At 39.8% G+C, this 16905-nt stretch overlaps 1 protein-coding gene across 4 annotated transcripts in view; it reads left to right on the top strand.

Annotated features, from left to right (window-relative positions):
- The window catches only part of PSIP1 (PC4 and SRSF1 interacting protein 1), a 39683-nt gene extending 23142 nt beyond the window's left edge, over positions 1-16541 (top strand). For all 4 annotated transcript variants that reach the window (XM_075527148.1, XM_075527147.1, XM_075527149.1 and 1 more), the window contains exons 12-17: positions 2267-2322; positions 3546-3616; positions 9544-9645; positions 10340-10559; positions 12912-13023; positions 15770-16541. In XM_075527148.1, coding sequence (XP_075383263.1) covers positions 2267-2322; positions 3546-3616; positions 9544-9645; positions 10340-10559; positions 12912-13023; positions 15770-15833 — 625 coding nt within the window. In that variant the 3' untranslated portion in view covers positions 15834-16541. The remainder of the gene's footprint in view (positions 1-2266; positions 2323-3545; positions 3617-9543; positions 9646-10339; positions 10560-12911; positions 13024-15769) is intronic.
- The last annotated feature ends 364 nt before the right edge of the window (positions 16542-16905 follow it).

Below are 16905 nucleotides of genomic sequence, written 5' to 3'. Positions count from 1 at the left end.
TAGAAATTAAGCAATGTCAGTCTTTCAGTGACTTAGAATTTCTAGCAGAAGGCAGCTGGTGGGTTCTGCTTAGCAGTAACCTAAGAATATCCATGTGAAAAGGGATCAGTGTGAAAAACTCTTCATGAAAGCTGTATATGTTTCTTGATGTTTGGGATACATTAGATTGAGAACCGGTAGGACCTATTAATCCATGGTTATGGATTTTTGATCAGGTTGTGGAATGCATAGGGTTACCTGGAACACAATTCCTTCTCTGTCTGGCAGCTGGAGCACACACAGTCAGACAGAACAAGGAAAAAATTAAGAATTATTCTACTCTAGCACTGCAAAGCCAGTTGAGTGATACCAAGAGCAGTCTGCATTTGGAAGATAAATTATCACAAATGAATCAAGCATAAGAATGGAGAGAAGATCCTTCCAGAAATTGTGGTGGGGGGAGGGGGGCGGGACACAATAGGAAGAAATCTGACTCATTCTCAAGAGCTATTCTGCAAATGGGTGAAGAAGCCGCCACCACGAGAGCGTGATCTTCCCATCCCCACAGTTGGTGGGAGGGCGGAAGAAAGGGAGAACAAGGTAAAAATTTGGAGAAAAAGGAGGAGGATAATGGTCCCCTTCACTTGTAACAGCAAAACACTACCTTTTTCACATTCGTTAACAAGAATCTAGTTTGTTTGGGGCTTTTTATCCTCTAACCCTTTCTTCTCTTCTTCCTGTCACTCCTTCTCTGGAAACCTAACATAATTACTCTACTTGCCTGTACCAAACCTAAGCATTTCCAACTCCAGAGATACTAAATTGTCCTTAGCGTCTTTGCAGCTCTTAATATATCACTATTTAAATCTGACATATGCTGATTGATTTCTGCAATCAAACTGTCATATATGGATTTGGTTATAATCAAATCTCCCCTACTTTTAAATAGCTGTCATATTTTATGCATTGGAGGGTAGATAGAGCATTGTTTCAGTAAGATAAAGGAGTAGTAGTTAGTGAATGCATAATGAATTTAATTATAGCTGATGACTAATAGCACAAAACTCAATATTGATAAAAAGTAGAAAGATTCTTTTTGTGCTGTCTGTCTTCAAGTTCCTCTACTAATACACTGAATATAGGCTGATACCTTTTTTGGTTACTTTTCTCATCAGCGCAGTTTCCATTTTCTGGTCTTTGTAGTTACTTCTTTAATATTTATTTAAGTCTAATAGCAGTGCTTTGTACACTGTTCTGTACATACACAAAGTTTACATGTACTCTTAAATGGCATGAGCTTGTGCTGCCTGTTGAAGTAAAATCGTCTTAAGTACTTGAGAACTGTTGATTCTGTAACCGGATGGAGTATGAAAGGAACATGGAAGATGATAGACATGCAGGGTTGGATATTTTATGGATGCATATTACTATGACAGGAAGAAAATGAGTCACAGAATATTTAGTCATGATGTGCTGAAATACCCGTGTGCTGAAATTCTAAAATGAGGCTTTGAAACCCCTCAGTAAGACAAGAGTGAGGAATGCTATACAGGGGTTCATGATCTTCTCTGAATAAAGAGTTGAAAAGCTTGTTTGAAGGACTTCTGCCTGTCTTCATCCTGTAACTGAGATGGAGACAAGTTTTTGTTTTTTCTTGAGTCCCAGCTTTATTTTTAGTGATACAATTAGAGAAAGAGCCAGGAGACTTCAATGAACTTGTAATAAATTTTTTTCCTTTATTACTATTTGCTTCAAGAATATTTAAATTAGCACCGATACGTTTATGGTTAGTTGTAGGATACTTATACAGTTACAATTAATTATATGAGAAAATAAATCACATAAGAACTGATTATGACTAATTGATCTCTCCATAATTCCCTGTGGTAATGTTAAATAGTTTTACTTCTTTTGTCATTATAATAGAAGTATTTTATTTCTCCATAATTTAGTTCTGTACAATACCATTTTACCAATTTGTACATGCAACCAAAACAAAGTACAGTTTAGAAATGTGACTTGTTTTTGAAATCCTTTAATTTGCTGCTTCTAGGGAAAACCATCTGTCAGTATGGAGGATTTATCAGCAGTATCTCGGCTAACTAATTTTGTTAATTTATTTCAGTCTCTGAAAACCAGGGTTTAGCTCTTTGTGGTTTTTTGCATGCTAATGTTTTACTGAGATAATACCTCAAAACATTGCATCTCATCTAAAAATTGGAAAAAAAAAAAAAGACTGAAAAACACACTTTACAACATTGTAAAAACACTTTAACATTTTTGATAGGCAGAGTAAAGAAGAAGGCAAGAAAACAGAAGTTAAGAAGATGGAGAAGAAGAGAGGTTAGTTTAAAGAAGCTAAGCAGTATTTTTGGTCATCTTAAATTTTGAACAGAATTGTCAGATAAGATAACTTATTACTAAGGATGGCTTTGGGGTCTCAGTCCAAGATGTTTGATCCATGACTGCTTCCTTCAGATCTGTGAAATAGTGCATTCCTGTTCTTCTATGTTCATTCTTTCTTCAGTTCATTAGAACAGGTCTTTGCTATTCCCATTTACTGTCATTTGAGCTTTTAAACCTTAATGATCCCTTCAGTTTGTGAACAAGAAACAAAACCTCTTATTCTTTGAACCAAATCACTTCCATTCTTCCCTTTATTTTCTCCTTTCTATCTTCTCATAATACAATAATCTGAGGGACTTCTTCAAAGTATTTAGTTACTACCTCTTGCTAAAGCAAGAGGCTTGTTCTTCCTAAGCAAGAGGCTTAGATTCAGATTACTGTGGTCTTGTCTACTAACCCAGACTTGCAAACTGACCTTCATAGGGATAAGTCGTTCCTTTTTTAGTACTCCCATCTTTAAGGGCAATCCAAACCACTGGCTGTAATTTGTAGTATAGTACAGATCCAGTGGCATGGATTCCAACCAATCCAGTGTTGGCAGGGAAGAAAAGAGAACTCTCCAAAACCATCCAAGATGGATTGGACTTGAAGGAAACTCTGTTTGCTTGCAGTATTGTTCAGAATACGTACCACTTGTGTATGAAAAAATCCAAACAGGCATTCAGCATGTGAATGAGAGATGGACATGTTGGTTCATCTTGCACACCTGCTGGAGCAGGTGTACTGGCAACATTTCATTTGGATGGATTTGGACTGTAACTTGAGCCATGCCCAGTTTACTGAAAACATCCAAGTGTCCTGTCATTAAAGGCTTTCCAGCTTTGCAAGTTTTAGTTTTTATTAAAACTTCCTTTTAGCCTGGCCCACAAGTAGAGGGTGACAGCTGTATCTTGAAATAGAAAATTATTTTCCGTTCGTAACTCCTAAGGAGAAAACTATGTAGGTTGCTAATAGTGTCCAGTTTTAAAAAGCTGCGTACTTTGTTTCTGATAGTAAGCCCTGTAGTGTATTTATGTGTGTGTCTGCATGGTTATCTGATGTAGAGTGCCTGCCCATATTTCTCAGCATTCTGTATGAAGTTCAGGTTTGTGCGAAGTTTTCTACAAAAACAAACCTGATGTGATTATCAAATATTCATCCATACTGGTTTTAATCTTCAGAAACATCAATGGATTCAAGGCTTCAGAGGATACATGCAGAAATTAAGAACTCCCTGAAAATTGATAATCTTGTAAGTTTTTTTTTTTTTGAAACTGATTTATGTGTATAATTCCAGTAGGAAATACTTGGCATGCATGTTGGGTTTTAATTAATATTCTGCGAATGAATAGAATTTTTTCCATTTGAAAGATAACTGCTGCTTAAATGAGGTTACTATGGACATTAAAAGATGTAAAATTGGTTTTGTTTGAAAATACTTCATAATAAATTATATACTAGAAACATTCAGACAAAATTCTGTCAAATGAAGCATCTGTGCCAGCTCAGCCTGAGCCATGCAGAAGCACCAGAAGGACACAATGAGTGTAGTAGTGCCAGGCTCCCTGATTCAAGGGATGGAGGTCCCCATCTGCTGACCCCACTCATTGTTGAGGGAAGTCTGCTGCTTGCTGAGGGCTCAGATTTGGAACATTACTGACAGATGGTTGAGGCTTGTCTGGCCTTAAGACCATTTATTAACTGCTCCTGGTTTTCTAAGTTGGGTACCAATGATATAGTCGGGGAGACCTGCAAAGTATCAAGCATGACTCTGTGACTCTGAGGGTGGTGGTCAAGGTATGGGGACCTAGGCAGTGGTTCCTTTCTTGAAGAAAGGGCTTGTGAAGGAATGGATAGGACTACTAGGAGGTGGCAGGATCCACCTAACTACTTGGGGCAAAAGTATTGCTGCCGAGAGGCTGGCCAAGCTGGTTAAAGAGCTTTAAACTAGGAACAGTAGCAGAGGGGCAAGTGAGGAAGTGGTGGAGCAGGATTGTGATCGAATGATGCAGGGTGATGTAAACAGAATTGTCCTTGTAATAACAGAATTCCTCAACAGAACAGGACTGAAGTAGCATCACCACAAGCATCTGCACAGAAATGAGGAAGTGTTGCAGCACAGCGTTATGAGGAAAGCTCTTACAAACTTTCTGGAAAGTCAGCAGAAGTGGGTGCCTCTTTGAGGTGGCTGTAGCCTAATGCATACAGCATGGGGAACAAATCAGAGGAACTGGACATCTCTCTGCAGTTGCAGGGCTATGGTTTCACTGGCATCACAGAGATTTGGTGGAGTAGTTCCTGGGACTGGGGTGTTGCCATGTGTGTATACAGGTTCTTTAGGAAAGACAGGTGCTGGGAAGACAAGATGTGGGATACCCTTTGTGTGAGAGACCAGTGGGAATGTGTGGACCTCTGCATTGGGACAGAGCTCAGCCAACTGAGAGTTTACAGGTCAGGATTAGTGGGCAGACCAAGAGGGTGACATCATGAGGATGTCTACTGCAGATCATCTGATCAGGCAGAAGTAAGGAATGAAATCATCTTCAGGTAACTGGGGAAAACCTACGGTTCAAAGGCTCTGGTCCTCATTGGAGGCTTGAACCATCCTGGTATCTGCTCAAGGGACAACATGGAAATTGTACAGCAATCTAGGAAGCTTCTGGAGTGTGATAACTTTGTAACACTGGTTATCAAGCAGCTGATAAGGGAAGACACCCTGTTGGACCTGATTCTTATAAACAGGGAAGATCTGGTCAGGGATATGAAGGTCATGAGCAACCTTGGCTGCAGTGGCTGAGACAGTGAAGTTCAGGATCCTGGGAAGAGGGAGCAGGGCAAAAAGGATCACAGCTCTGCGCTCAGGAGAGCAGACTTTGGCCTCTACAGGGATCTGCTTGGAAGAATCCCTTGAGAAGACCATGCTGGAGAGAAGAGACCAGGAGATCTGGCCCACTTTTAGGAATTACCTCCTTCTCAAGATTGATCCATCTTGACAAGCAGGAAAATAACCAAACATGGCAGGAGGGCTGCATGGATGAACAAGGAGCTCCTGAGTATAGTCAGGACACAAAAAAAGGAAGCATACAGGAAGTGGAAGCAGGGACAGGTGACCTGGGAGGAATATGCAGACACTGTCCAAGCATGGAGGGATGTGCTTAGGAAAGCCAAAACCCACCTGGAGTTAAATCTGGGGAGAAATGAAGGACAACAAAGCTTCTTCAAGTACCTCGCCAGCAACAGGAAGACTGGGAAAATGTGGGCCTTCTGCTGAACGGGGTGGAGGATCCAGTGAAAAAGGGCAAGAATACCAAGGTATTCAATGCCTTCTTGACCTCAGTTTGCTTGTACAATTCCTTTAAAGAATCCTAGGTCCCCAAGACCAATGGAAAGTCCAGAACAGGAAAGACTTGATGCTCAGTGGACAAGGATCCACTTACGGAACATTTAAACAAAGTGGGACCTGATGCGGAATAAACCGAAGAGTGCTGAGGGAGCTTGATGATGTCATTGTGCATCCACTCCATTTTATTTTTGGAAAGTCACGGTGATTAGGGGGAGGTTCCCAAGGACTGGAAGAAAGCCAGTGTCACCCTCATCTTCCAGAAAGAGGCTCTGGGAAACTGCAGGCCAGTCGGCCTTGCATCGATCTCTTAGAAAGTGATGGAGCAAATCCTCCTGGAAATTGTTTCCAATAATATGAAGGATAGTAAGGTCTCTGGGAGTTGTCAGCATGGGTTAATGAAGAGGAAATCATGCTTGACCAAACTTGACATCCTTCTGTGAGGTGACTGGCTTGATGGATGAGGGAGAGCAGTGGATGTTGTTTATATTAAGTTGAAAAAGGCCTTTTACACTGTCTTTCATAACAGCCTTGTAGACAAACTGATGAAGTCTGGACTAATTAAGTGGATAGCAAGGTGCACCGAAAACTGGCTGAACTGCAGGGCACAAAAGACTGTGGTCAGTGGCAGTGAGTCCAGCTAAAGGCCAGTGACTAGCAGTCAGTACTGTTAAAACATCTTCATTAATGACTGGGATGATGGGACAGACCACACCCGTAGCAAGTTTGCAGATGATGCAAAACCGAAAGGAAAGATTTGATGGGTGTGCTGCCATCCAGAGGGACTTGGACAGGCTGGAGAAATGTGTCAACAGAAAGTGCATGAAGTTCAACAGAGGTTCAAGTGCTGCCCCTGGGGAGGAATAACCCTGCGCACCAGCACAGGCTGGGGAGTCAGGAAATTATTTGGGGGTGCTTGTGGACACCAGGCTTACCATGAGCCAGCAATGTGCTCTTGTGGCAAAGGTGGTGAACAGCACCCTGGGCTGCATTAGAAAGGAAGTTGCCAAAACATGGAAGGAGGTGATGACTGACCTCTACTCTGCGCTGGTGAGACACTGGGTCCTCTTTTGGGCTCCCCAGTACAATAGAGACATGGACATACTGTAGGGAGCCCAATAAAGGGCCACAAAGATGAATTAAGGGCTTGGAGCATCTGTCATAGGAGAGGCTGAGAGAGCTGGGAGTGTTCAGCCTGGAGAAGAGAGGGCTGAGAGGGGGATCTTCTCCATATGTGTAAATACCTGAATGGAGTGTGGAAAGGCAACAGAGCCAGACTCTTCTCAGTGAAAAGACAAGAAGCAGTGAACACTGATACCAATACAGGAAATACTGCTTAAAAATAAGAAAAAGCTTTTCTACAGTGAGGGTTGTCAAGCACTTGTGTATGTTGTATCTAAATTGTTACACCTTAGAATCCAGTTAAGGTTGTGCAGTGAAAACAGATAGGGAAGGACTAGAGCTGTATCTTTTTTTAAGCCTATTTTAATTTCTATGCCTTTGGTGCTTTAGAACAATACTACCAGGTTTTGTGAATTTAAGGTTATTTGTGCTTCTGTTGTTTTTGTTTTGTTTAGTTTTTTTCTCTAACTGAAACCTCAAATCATGAGACCAGACCAAAAATACTTTACCAGTCGCTTTCTTATTTGAAGTCCTGGAGGGGATGCAAATCTTCAAAAACCCATTTCCATTTACACAACTGAAAAAGCAAGTAAAAGCCTTTATTCCATCTCTGCCTTTATGTACTGCTGAAGACAAGAAAAGTCTCACTGCTGCTAAGGCCAAGGAGAGGTGTGAGAGTGACATCAGTTTGAGGACTTTCCCTAACTGATTACCTGGTCTTTTCAGAGTACCATTTGGACGGATGGTGCTGAAAGGGATTCAGCCTTTGGTTTAGTATCCTCGTTTGTGAGTGCCATTTGTACAATGAGAAGATATGCATGTCAGTGAAGAAGTGCAGTAGCATGAGAAGCAGCAAGGTGCTCCAACTTAGGAACTCAGTGTTGTGTTGGGGGTTGGAGGCAAGATTCTGGTAGTGAGGGCAGGGGGCTGCCCCGTGCCAGGCACAGCTGGTTCTAGCCGGCTCCAGTGGACCCACCGCAGCGCATAGCTGAGCCCCTCAACCAAGATAGTGGTGCCTCTGAAAACTTACTAAGAAAGGGCAAAACACTTTGGAGGAGGAAGAGAGGAAAGAGTGAGAAACGGCAGAGGGAACATCAAGGTCAGAGGAGAAGGGAGGAGGTGCTCCATCTTGCTGGAGCAGGTATTCCCCTGCAGCCTGTGGAAGACACCATGAAGGACCAGATGCTCACACAGATTTCTCTGTGTGGAGAAGTCTCTGTGTGGAGATTGCTCCAGCTTGGGCTCTCCCCACAGGCTGCAGTCCTTCAGGAGAAGAGGAGAATGCCATAGGGAAGGAGTTGCAGAGAGGAACTGTGATGTACTGACCATCTGCCTCCACTGCACTGCTTGGGGATGGGCTGGGGAGGGAGTCTGGAATAAAGTTGAGCATGGGAGAGAGGGGAAGGAAAAGTACTGATTTAATGTTTGTCTTTGTTTCTCACAACCCAAGTCTATTTTAATTGGTAATAAATTAATTTTCCCTGAGTAGAGTCTGTTTTGCCCATGACAGTAACTGGTAAGCAATCTCCCTGTCTTTATCTCGACCCATGAGCTTTCTCATCCTATTTTCTCCCTCTGCACTGCTGAGGAGGGAGAGGTGAGTGGCTGGCTGGGCATCTGGCTGCTGGCCGAGGCTAACCCACCAGTGTTGAATATGAAACACTCATTTCCAGTGTGGCCTATTCTTAAATTATTTTAAGTCTATGCCAATATTTTGTCTCAAAAAAATAGTTCACCTTAAATAAAATTTAGAAAGCTTTTACTTCACAACTTAATGGTTAATCTTAAATAAATCACTCTGTCCTGAACCAGATAGTAAATTCCCCTAAAATAGTAAGTAAAAAAGCAAAAACGGAAAACCCGCAAACCCCACCAAACCTCTGATTCAGAGGCGCAATGGAGCAAATATCTTGCAGTACTGGAGAGACCACTGGTTCTAGAGCTACAGCAAGGACACTTAGTTTACCATAATTGTATTTATTACGTAAGGGTGATAGTAAGAATTCTGCTGAGCACAGTCCTGATACGTTAGGGTTTTTAAATATTAATTTCTCTTGAGAACAGGAGCTACAACTTTATACAAGGTGCAGAATATTACTATGACCTGTGCTGGAGATGAATCTTGTTCTAAAGAGGAATTAAAATAAGGAAGAGTAGCTGAAGATAAGGGAATTGAGAACTAAGTATTATAGGAAGAAGAGTTTAGTTCTTGGAAATGGATCAGAAGCTCACATCGTTACTTCTGAGTGTCCTGCATAGTGTGTCATTCATCAAACTTCTAACTGAAAAATCTACCAAGATACAGTTCTGTATATTAACTTCAGCCCACTTAAGGTGGTCTGCTACCTTCTCAGTGGCAAGTCACTTGGGAAAAATTGTGTATGGAAAAAGCTGACTATGGAGAACAGCTTCAAGCATAGAAGTACTAGAATTGTGAAAGTGGCATAAAGCTTGAGTTTGTATTTTGAAAGTATAAAACTTTTTAAAAATCATAAGTTATTCAAATTGCATCTGCGTTTTGTTACGGAAGTAGCTGAAAGGCAACTGACAGTAATCTTTGCAAGTTTGACTATAAATTGTTCTAACATTAAGTACATAGTCAAATTAAGGATGATATAGGAAGGTATCACTGAGCATGGAAATGAATTTAGTATGGCTAATTAAGGGTTATTAACATGTAAGTTAAGTCTTCAAACTAATTTCTTGTTTATATACAGGATGTGAACAGGTGTATTGAGGCTCTTGATGAGCTTGCATCCCTTCAAGTCACAATGCAACAAGCTCAGAAACATACAGAGATGATTCTGACTCTAAAGAAGGTGAGATCTGCAGTGTTAATCAAAGTAACTTGTGTGTTTTCTTAAATTGATATCAGCGTTATTTACTACTGGAGTACTGTGTCCAGTTCTGATCCCCACAATTCAAGAACGATGCAGACAGACTGGAGAGGGTCTGAAGGAGGGCCATGAAGGTGATCATAGGGCTGGAAAACCTGCCCTATAAGGAAAGACTGAAGGGGTTAGGTCTTTTCTTCCTGGAGAAAGCTCAGGGGGGACTTCATAAGAGTATTCCAGCACTGAAAGGGCATCTACAAAGAGGACAGAGGCTTTCCCTTCACAAGCAGCCACATGGAGAAGACAAGGGGCAATGGGTACAAGTTGCACCAGCAGAGGTTTCATCTCAGTGTAAAAAAAACTTTTTTACAGTGAGAACAACCGTTCACTAGAACAGCCTCCCCAGGGATGTAGTAGAGTCCCCGTTGCTGGAGGTTTTCAAGATGTGATCAGACAGGGGCTTGATAATCTCATCCAGGCTCCCTTTCCCACGAAGGGTTGGACTAGGTGATCTTTCGAGGTCCCTTCCAACCTGGGCTGTTCTGTGATTCTGTGATACTTCAGAGAGTGTAAAAGTCTATGATCTCATTTCAGGTTAAATTAAGAATTTAATCTAGCACATGATGAAATTACATAGGTATTTAAAGTGGAGCTCATTGTTTTATTACTTTGATTTCAGATACGGAAATTCAAAGTTAGCCAAGTTATCATGGAGAAATCTACAATGCTATACAACAAGTTCAAGACCATGTTTTTGGTTGGGGAAGGAGATTCTGTTCTTTCCCAAGTACTAAATAAATCACTTGCTGAGCAGAAGCAGCACGAGGAAGCCAACAAAACCAAAGAACAGTGGAAGAAAGGAACAAACAAAAAAATGGAAAAGGAAAAGGACCAAACAGGTAAGTCATTGTGGTGTTAGTTTCTTGTCATATAAAAGACCTAGTCTCCATCAGTTCCTGAGCCAGCTTCAAAAAATCCTTGACATAGGAATTCTACCCATCTATTAAAACCTTTACATATTTGAAATAGCCAAGGATAATGCTGCTATAACTAAGTTTCAAGTTCAAGGGTATGTTTTCTGTGGCTATTTTACCTTTATTGCCTGAAGGGAAGGGCTTTTGCAAGAATTGAGTTTATCATTTCTTACTTCTCTGTAAATTTTCTAACTTTATTACCTTATGGAATAAAAAAACATAAAACATGAGGTAGAATAACATACTACCTTCCATTCCTCAGGTAGCCTTTTGGTGCCTAGACTTTCACCTACGCTTTAACGGCTTAATTTCCTTCACTAGGCTCTTCCTATATCATGCATGCTACTATGTGTAGCAGCAGCTTTTAACCACTTCCGTGATGCAGCTTTAGTAGTTCAGTCTAACAGTAAAGAAATAATCATCATTTAGGGGAGAAAAAGCCTTCATTCTCTTAGCAGTACTATTCCAGATGAATCATGAGCGCTTGTACAAGTACAGCATGATATTGAAAGCTTTCCATAGTAAGCATGCTCTACAATAACTTAGGTTAGTTATTTAAAAAAAAATGAAAGAAATGTAGTAAAATAGATACTTGCATTTTCAAATAGAGGAATAAAATGAGACAGAGACACTGGAAAGCTGTGTTGCAAATGAATTTAAATCCTTGAAGATGTAGGAGTTCTAACCAGCTATTAAAATTACTTAGATCCTTGATCTCCACAACCACTGGAGATAATTATATTTACTTTGAACTTGAATCCTGGGAGCAAAACTGTTTCAGAAAACTCTTTGGAAGTTACACCACCTGGATCTGGAATAAACAAGTTACTGTAACTGAGGTGATTGAGGATGCCAAGGATTCAGAACAACTGTAGTTGAATGCCGCTGTATTTGTAACTGCTAAGAAAGCAAGAATGATGATAAAATCCAACCGTTCTATGGTGAGACAAGTATGTATGATGTAGTAGAGATTCCACACAGGTCTTTCCCCAACCCAGTGATCAGCACAGCTAATATTTTAACAAAGAATCTAAACTGGAAGACTTCCTACACACAGAATAGTCTGACTAATGAAGCAACTCTGGATAAGGTTAACACGAGACTTCAACAGAACACACTGAAATACCATATTGTTGCCCAATCAAATGGATAATAGTAAGAAGTTTGTATCAGAGTCGGGAGATATTTCGTGGAACTGGATTTTCTTTATTTGCTACAAAGAGAAATTCTGGTTCCTTATATTCGTACTTCTCCCCTTTCAGAAAAACTGAACTGCTGAACCCTTACTGTCTTTATGAAGCACAACAATTACAGCAGTTTGTACTTCAGCTGAAGTACAGCTTCAGACTATCTACTTTGTAACAAGGGATTATAGCACTCATTGTTTCATTGAATTCTTCCCATGGCATTCAAGTTCAGAACTGATTCTGAGAAAGTCTAAACTAGAATGTCATCTTAAAATTATCTTGTCTGCTTTTTAGCATCTCTTAGCCTGTAAGTATTCTGATGAGTAATGTCGTGTATTTTTTTCTTGCTGTAGCACAGTAGTTTGATAGAGGGGTGTCTTTGGTAAACCTGGAACTTCAAATAAAATGGACTGTCAACTCTGACTGAAAGTGACATTCCTCAACAATTCACTCCAAATTCACTGGCTTGTAACACCAGAGCAAAACATGTATTTATCACAGAAATTTTAAAGAGGTTAAATATTCCTGCTTTGACTTCACTAAATACAGCTTCTACATAGTGTTTTGTTTTGCTGCTTGATAACTGCATGCTATAACTAAACATTTTACTCTATTTATATATACTGTTTGTCATAAATTTTATTATATACATAGTTGTTAGAGTTGAGAGTAAACGAGAATCCATGACACAAATAACCTCCAGTTAAAGTATCAGAAATCCCGCAAAATTGTCTGACCAGATTAGAATGGTAAACAGAATTTACTGCTGAAGTATATTCTTTCACTGCTCAGAATACAAATAAGCGTTAGTCCTATCCTCTGTAGCCTAGCAAGCACAAGAACTTGAAACCTCATGAAATACATACTGTTCGTTTCCCATTATTAAAATTGGGGGATGAGGCTCGTTGCACGGCATTTTCAGAAGTTGAAGCCGTATCAGTTACTGCTTTTTGTATTGTTTCAGCTGCTGGATATCAGCAGCTGGTATAGCGTTTAAGTTGATGAAGGTAAAAAAATTACCTGGGGCTTTTTATAGCACAGTTTTGCTGCCTGCAGTACTGTTTTCTTTCCCTCTCCTTTCATTTTAAAGGTTCAAAGGTTCTGAATGGAGGGTCTGAAGCTCAAGACACCAACCAGTCACAACACAATGGAGAGAATGCTGAGGAAAAGAAAGATAAGCATGAAGCTGGCAGTAAGAAAAAGTGAGTTGTTAACCTTACTGAACTAAGGATCTGTTCTGCTCTAGCAAATTGAAGGTACTTAACCGTGTTGAGGTACTGTTTTCTCTACAGAGTTTTCTCTCAACTTCAGAGAATTATAATAGCATGCAAATCTTATGTTAAAGTTTTGAATGAACACTATAAAAGTTACTTCACTCACTGGTACAGTGGAGACTTAAAGAAAAAAATGATGGGATGTCCTGTTAGGAGAAAATCAGCATGTGGTGAGACAGGGCAAAGTATAAGCTTTCTCCTGTGTTTTAGACTACTCAATGCTATTAAGTTGGAAGCAAAGGAAGCCTGAACCAAGTCTTACAGAAACTGATGGGATTTATCAAGTTTTTTGTGAAATCATGTATTCTAATCAATAGCTAAGCCACTTAAATTAGTATTCTGTGGTGTAGCTATAGAACTGCCCAAATGCAGGTAAACTGCAGGTAAACCTGTACAGAATTGCCTAAATGCAGGCTGGATCTTAGACCTGTGAAATTGCAGAACTCTCAGTGCTTTACAGAGGTTGACGCATTTACCTTTTCCAAACAAGAAGCCATAAGGATGCTTGAATTTGTCAGAAGGTAAGTGTTTAAACCTTAGCCTCACTGTAAAATGCTGTTTTGTAAACAAGAACAACAAGCAGTGAATCTCTTGTAGAAGATGACAAATACTTATTAGAATTTATTAAACAACGTAGAAAAGGCCTAGAATTATCCTTGAGCGGAACTCTTTTGTTGAAGTACCACTTTTTCTCTGAGCGCTTCTGCACCTCGTGCTCAGGGATTCTTTTTGTTCAGCAGTGTGTGTTGAAGCAAGACTTCCTTTCATCGCTGTCTTCATGCAGGCCAGGAGAAACTGCAGTTGCCTGGCATTCTTTTGGCTCTCTGCCCAATTAAAACTGCACAAGTGAGTGGAATATTGACCATTATTTACAAGAAGTTAAACTTAAACAGAACAAAACCAAAAAAACCCTTAAGATGAAAATGAATTTGGTATTTGCTGAGAGGTAGCCTCAGAACTACTGGCTTCTGATTACACAGCTTTCAGAAGTGACATTTGGGAGTTCTCATCCACTGATGCCAAATATTCATTTGGTCTGAACAAGCAGCATGTTATGGGAACATAATGAGGGTGCAAGTGTAGATTGCTAACACAGGTTACACAGCCTAGCACACTGCTTAAATAGGTGATTCGGGCAAATCACAATATGGTACTTGCAAAGTGCAACACCTGAGTTACTTGAAATCAATAGCAAGGCAGTTCAGTAATAATAGAATATACTTGGCCAAGTATTTAAAAATAAATGACTACTAAACTGGTTCTCCAAGGTAGAACTCTTTTGTGGCCTGCTCCTTTCCCTGTTCCCACAGGACCTGGCACCACTTGGATTTTTGAGTGACAGAGAGGCAATCTCAGTCAGATTGCCCTTTCTATTTGTGATTAAAAGGATTAAGAATATTTGGGTGCATGCATGACACCTCAATGGGCATTGGTTAAAAGAAACTTAAGGCAGATACTTCAGATAGTTATGCAACATGCCTGGAAAAGGCTGTTGAATATAAAGAGTGTCTCAAAAAAGCAACTCTGAGGCAAGACAATATTTTTAATACTTCCGTAATAGTGATTGTATCTGTAAAACTTGCAAATATATCTTCCATCAATGAGCTAGTGGGGCTGTCATGTTCTGCTAATAAACATTAATCTTTTTAAGTGTGTGTGGTGTTTGCTATGGCCTTGAACTCTGCACTCCAACACATTCTTTGACTTACCTGAACAAAGAAAAGGACCCACTTTACAGAGAAACTTGTAGGGCTACTTGGGAGCAGTGTCTGTGCACTCACGCTCATTGTTTGCTAACAGCTCTAAAACAGATTTTGTTAACACCTCTTGCAAATACCTTGCATGTTGAGAAGTGCATTCACATACCTGTTCTAAATTCAAGCAAGCTAGAGTGCTGTCTCTCTGTCATACAAGCGTCCTTTCATTCAGTATTTTTCATACATTTTTATTTGCAATATTCAGTTTTTTAGAAGTGAGAAACCAGTAAGCAAAATAAGTATAAGCAAATCATCAGTGTTCAAAACACCCCTGCAGTTCCCACTACTGACTCTAATCAAATAATTTGTAAACTTCTCAAATCACAGGGCTGTTCAGTTCTGAACTTTACTCCCTTTGATAATTTAGAGGCAAGACATTGTCTGAAGATGTACTTCAAAAATTTTGCAAGACAGAAGTTGTGTAACTTAATACTTCTGAAGTGATTGGTATTTAAGAGCACCTTTCTGTTCTCGTTTGGTAAAAATATATACTGCTTCCTGAGGTTACCGTAGTGTTTGGGACACATAGTGGATTATTTCTGGCTACTAAGAAAAGTTACAACTAGTGAGATATGTTAAGCCAAAGTGCTTTTCCACCTGAGCTGACACATTTGGCAGCAGACTAGGGAGGACTGCCTGAATGGGACACAAACCACTTGGGAATGACTGCCATTCACAGCCGGGCACGTACATGAATGTGGCGTTAATTGCCACCAGCTTCGCTTTGGGTTTGGGGGCAGTCGGTGTGAGGGAGAAGATAGACAGCTGGTATCACCACCTGCTTCAGTTCTCCAGACTTCATCTACTGCTGAATGTACATCAGCATCGCTCACTCCAGACTGTACAAGTTCATCTGGAATAAGTCTTGCTCTCCACATTTTTATATGGCCATTAATGTTGCTTCATTTTGTTTCTAGGACATGTGGTGAAGAGAGGGAGCTTGAAAAGCCGGCAAAAGATTCTGCCTTTGAAAGCAAATGACACCACTGGAGTCTTTTTTTAAAATACAAATTAAAGAGGATTGTTAAGTTTTGCATTTGAAATCTATAGACTGCTGAAAGTTTTAAATAATTTTATAAGCATAGTATTTTAAAGTTAAATTTTGTGGAATAAAAGCCCCTTTAATCTTGGTTTAAAAGTATTTAAACACTTTTTGCCAATAGTTTTGTCCAGTATTAACAGGTAACACATTTCAGAAGATGAAAATTCCAGTTAGAAAACAAATGCTTACATGTTACAGGACTTAGAGTTGTAGTATATTTTTATCTGACTACTGTATGTTTGTCTAGCTAATAGCAGGAAAAAGTGTAAATACTTTTAACTGCCTAATTGCTTCATTTGTATAAAACCACTCTCTTCGATGATACTGACCTCTGTTTGTGCATAGTTTTTCAACCCTTGTTGGGATGTCTTTTCACTGTGTTTTGTAGGAGTTGGAAGCAGCGTTTTTATAGCTGTTAAAATGTTAATGTATGAGTATACTTAATCACTTTTTTAAACAAGTTTAGTTCAGTTCTTGCAAAACTCATTGTGCCAATTTACTGCAATGTGACTTTATGGTATGCTTTTGGTATAGTAAGTATACTAGAAAGACATCTGGTGTTTTCACTGAGCCTGTTGATGCACACTGGTTGGAAAACACTGTCTTGAACAATTCATGAAATTAAAGAATTTAAACTGATAAAGAGAGACTGGTTCTTAATACTAACTTGTATAGCCTGAAACATTCATAGGAACAACAAGTGTCTGGTTTTACTGCTATATCAATTTTATTGCCTTGGCATTAACTTGGGCATTTCTAACTTGAATTTTAACAGGAACAGTGGTCACGTATTTTAAGAAAAATTCCTAAAGGCATGAAAGGGAATGAAATGGGCACAAACTCCTCTGAAAATTCTTTCCTGAAATACCCTTTGTCTCAACATCAGAACTAGGAAAAAATTGTATGCCACTGGATTTCTCACCGGCCTGGTGAGAAATTAGAGTTTAATAGTCCTAAGAATCTTGGGGGGGGGGTATCAGGAAAGGCGACAGTGTTGCAGGTGTATGTATC

The sequence above is a fragment of the Mycteria americana genome, chromosome Z (assembly GCF_035582795.1).
Source record: "Mycteria americana isolate JAX WOST 10 ecotype Jacksonville Zoo and Gardens chromosome Z, USCA_MyAme_1.0, whole genome shotgun sequence".
NCBI classification, from domain to species: domain Eukaryota; kingdom Metazoa; phylum Chordata; class Aves; order Ciconiiformes; family Ciconiidae; genus Mycteria; species Mycteria americana.
The sequence above is the reverse complement of the archived record's forward strand: the minus strand, read 5'-3'. Positions and strand labels throughout refer to the sequence as shown.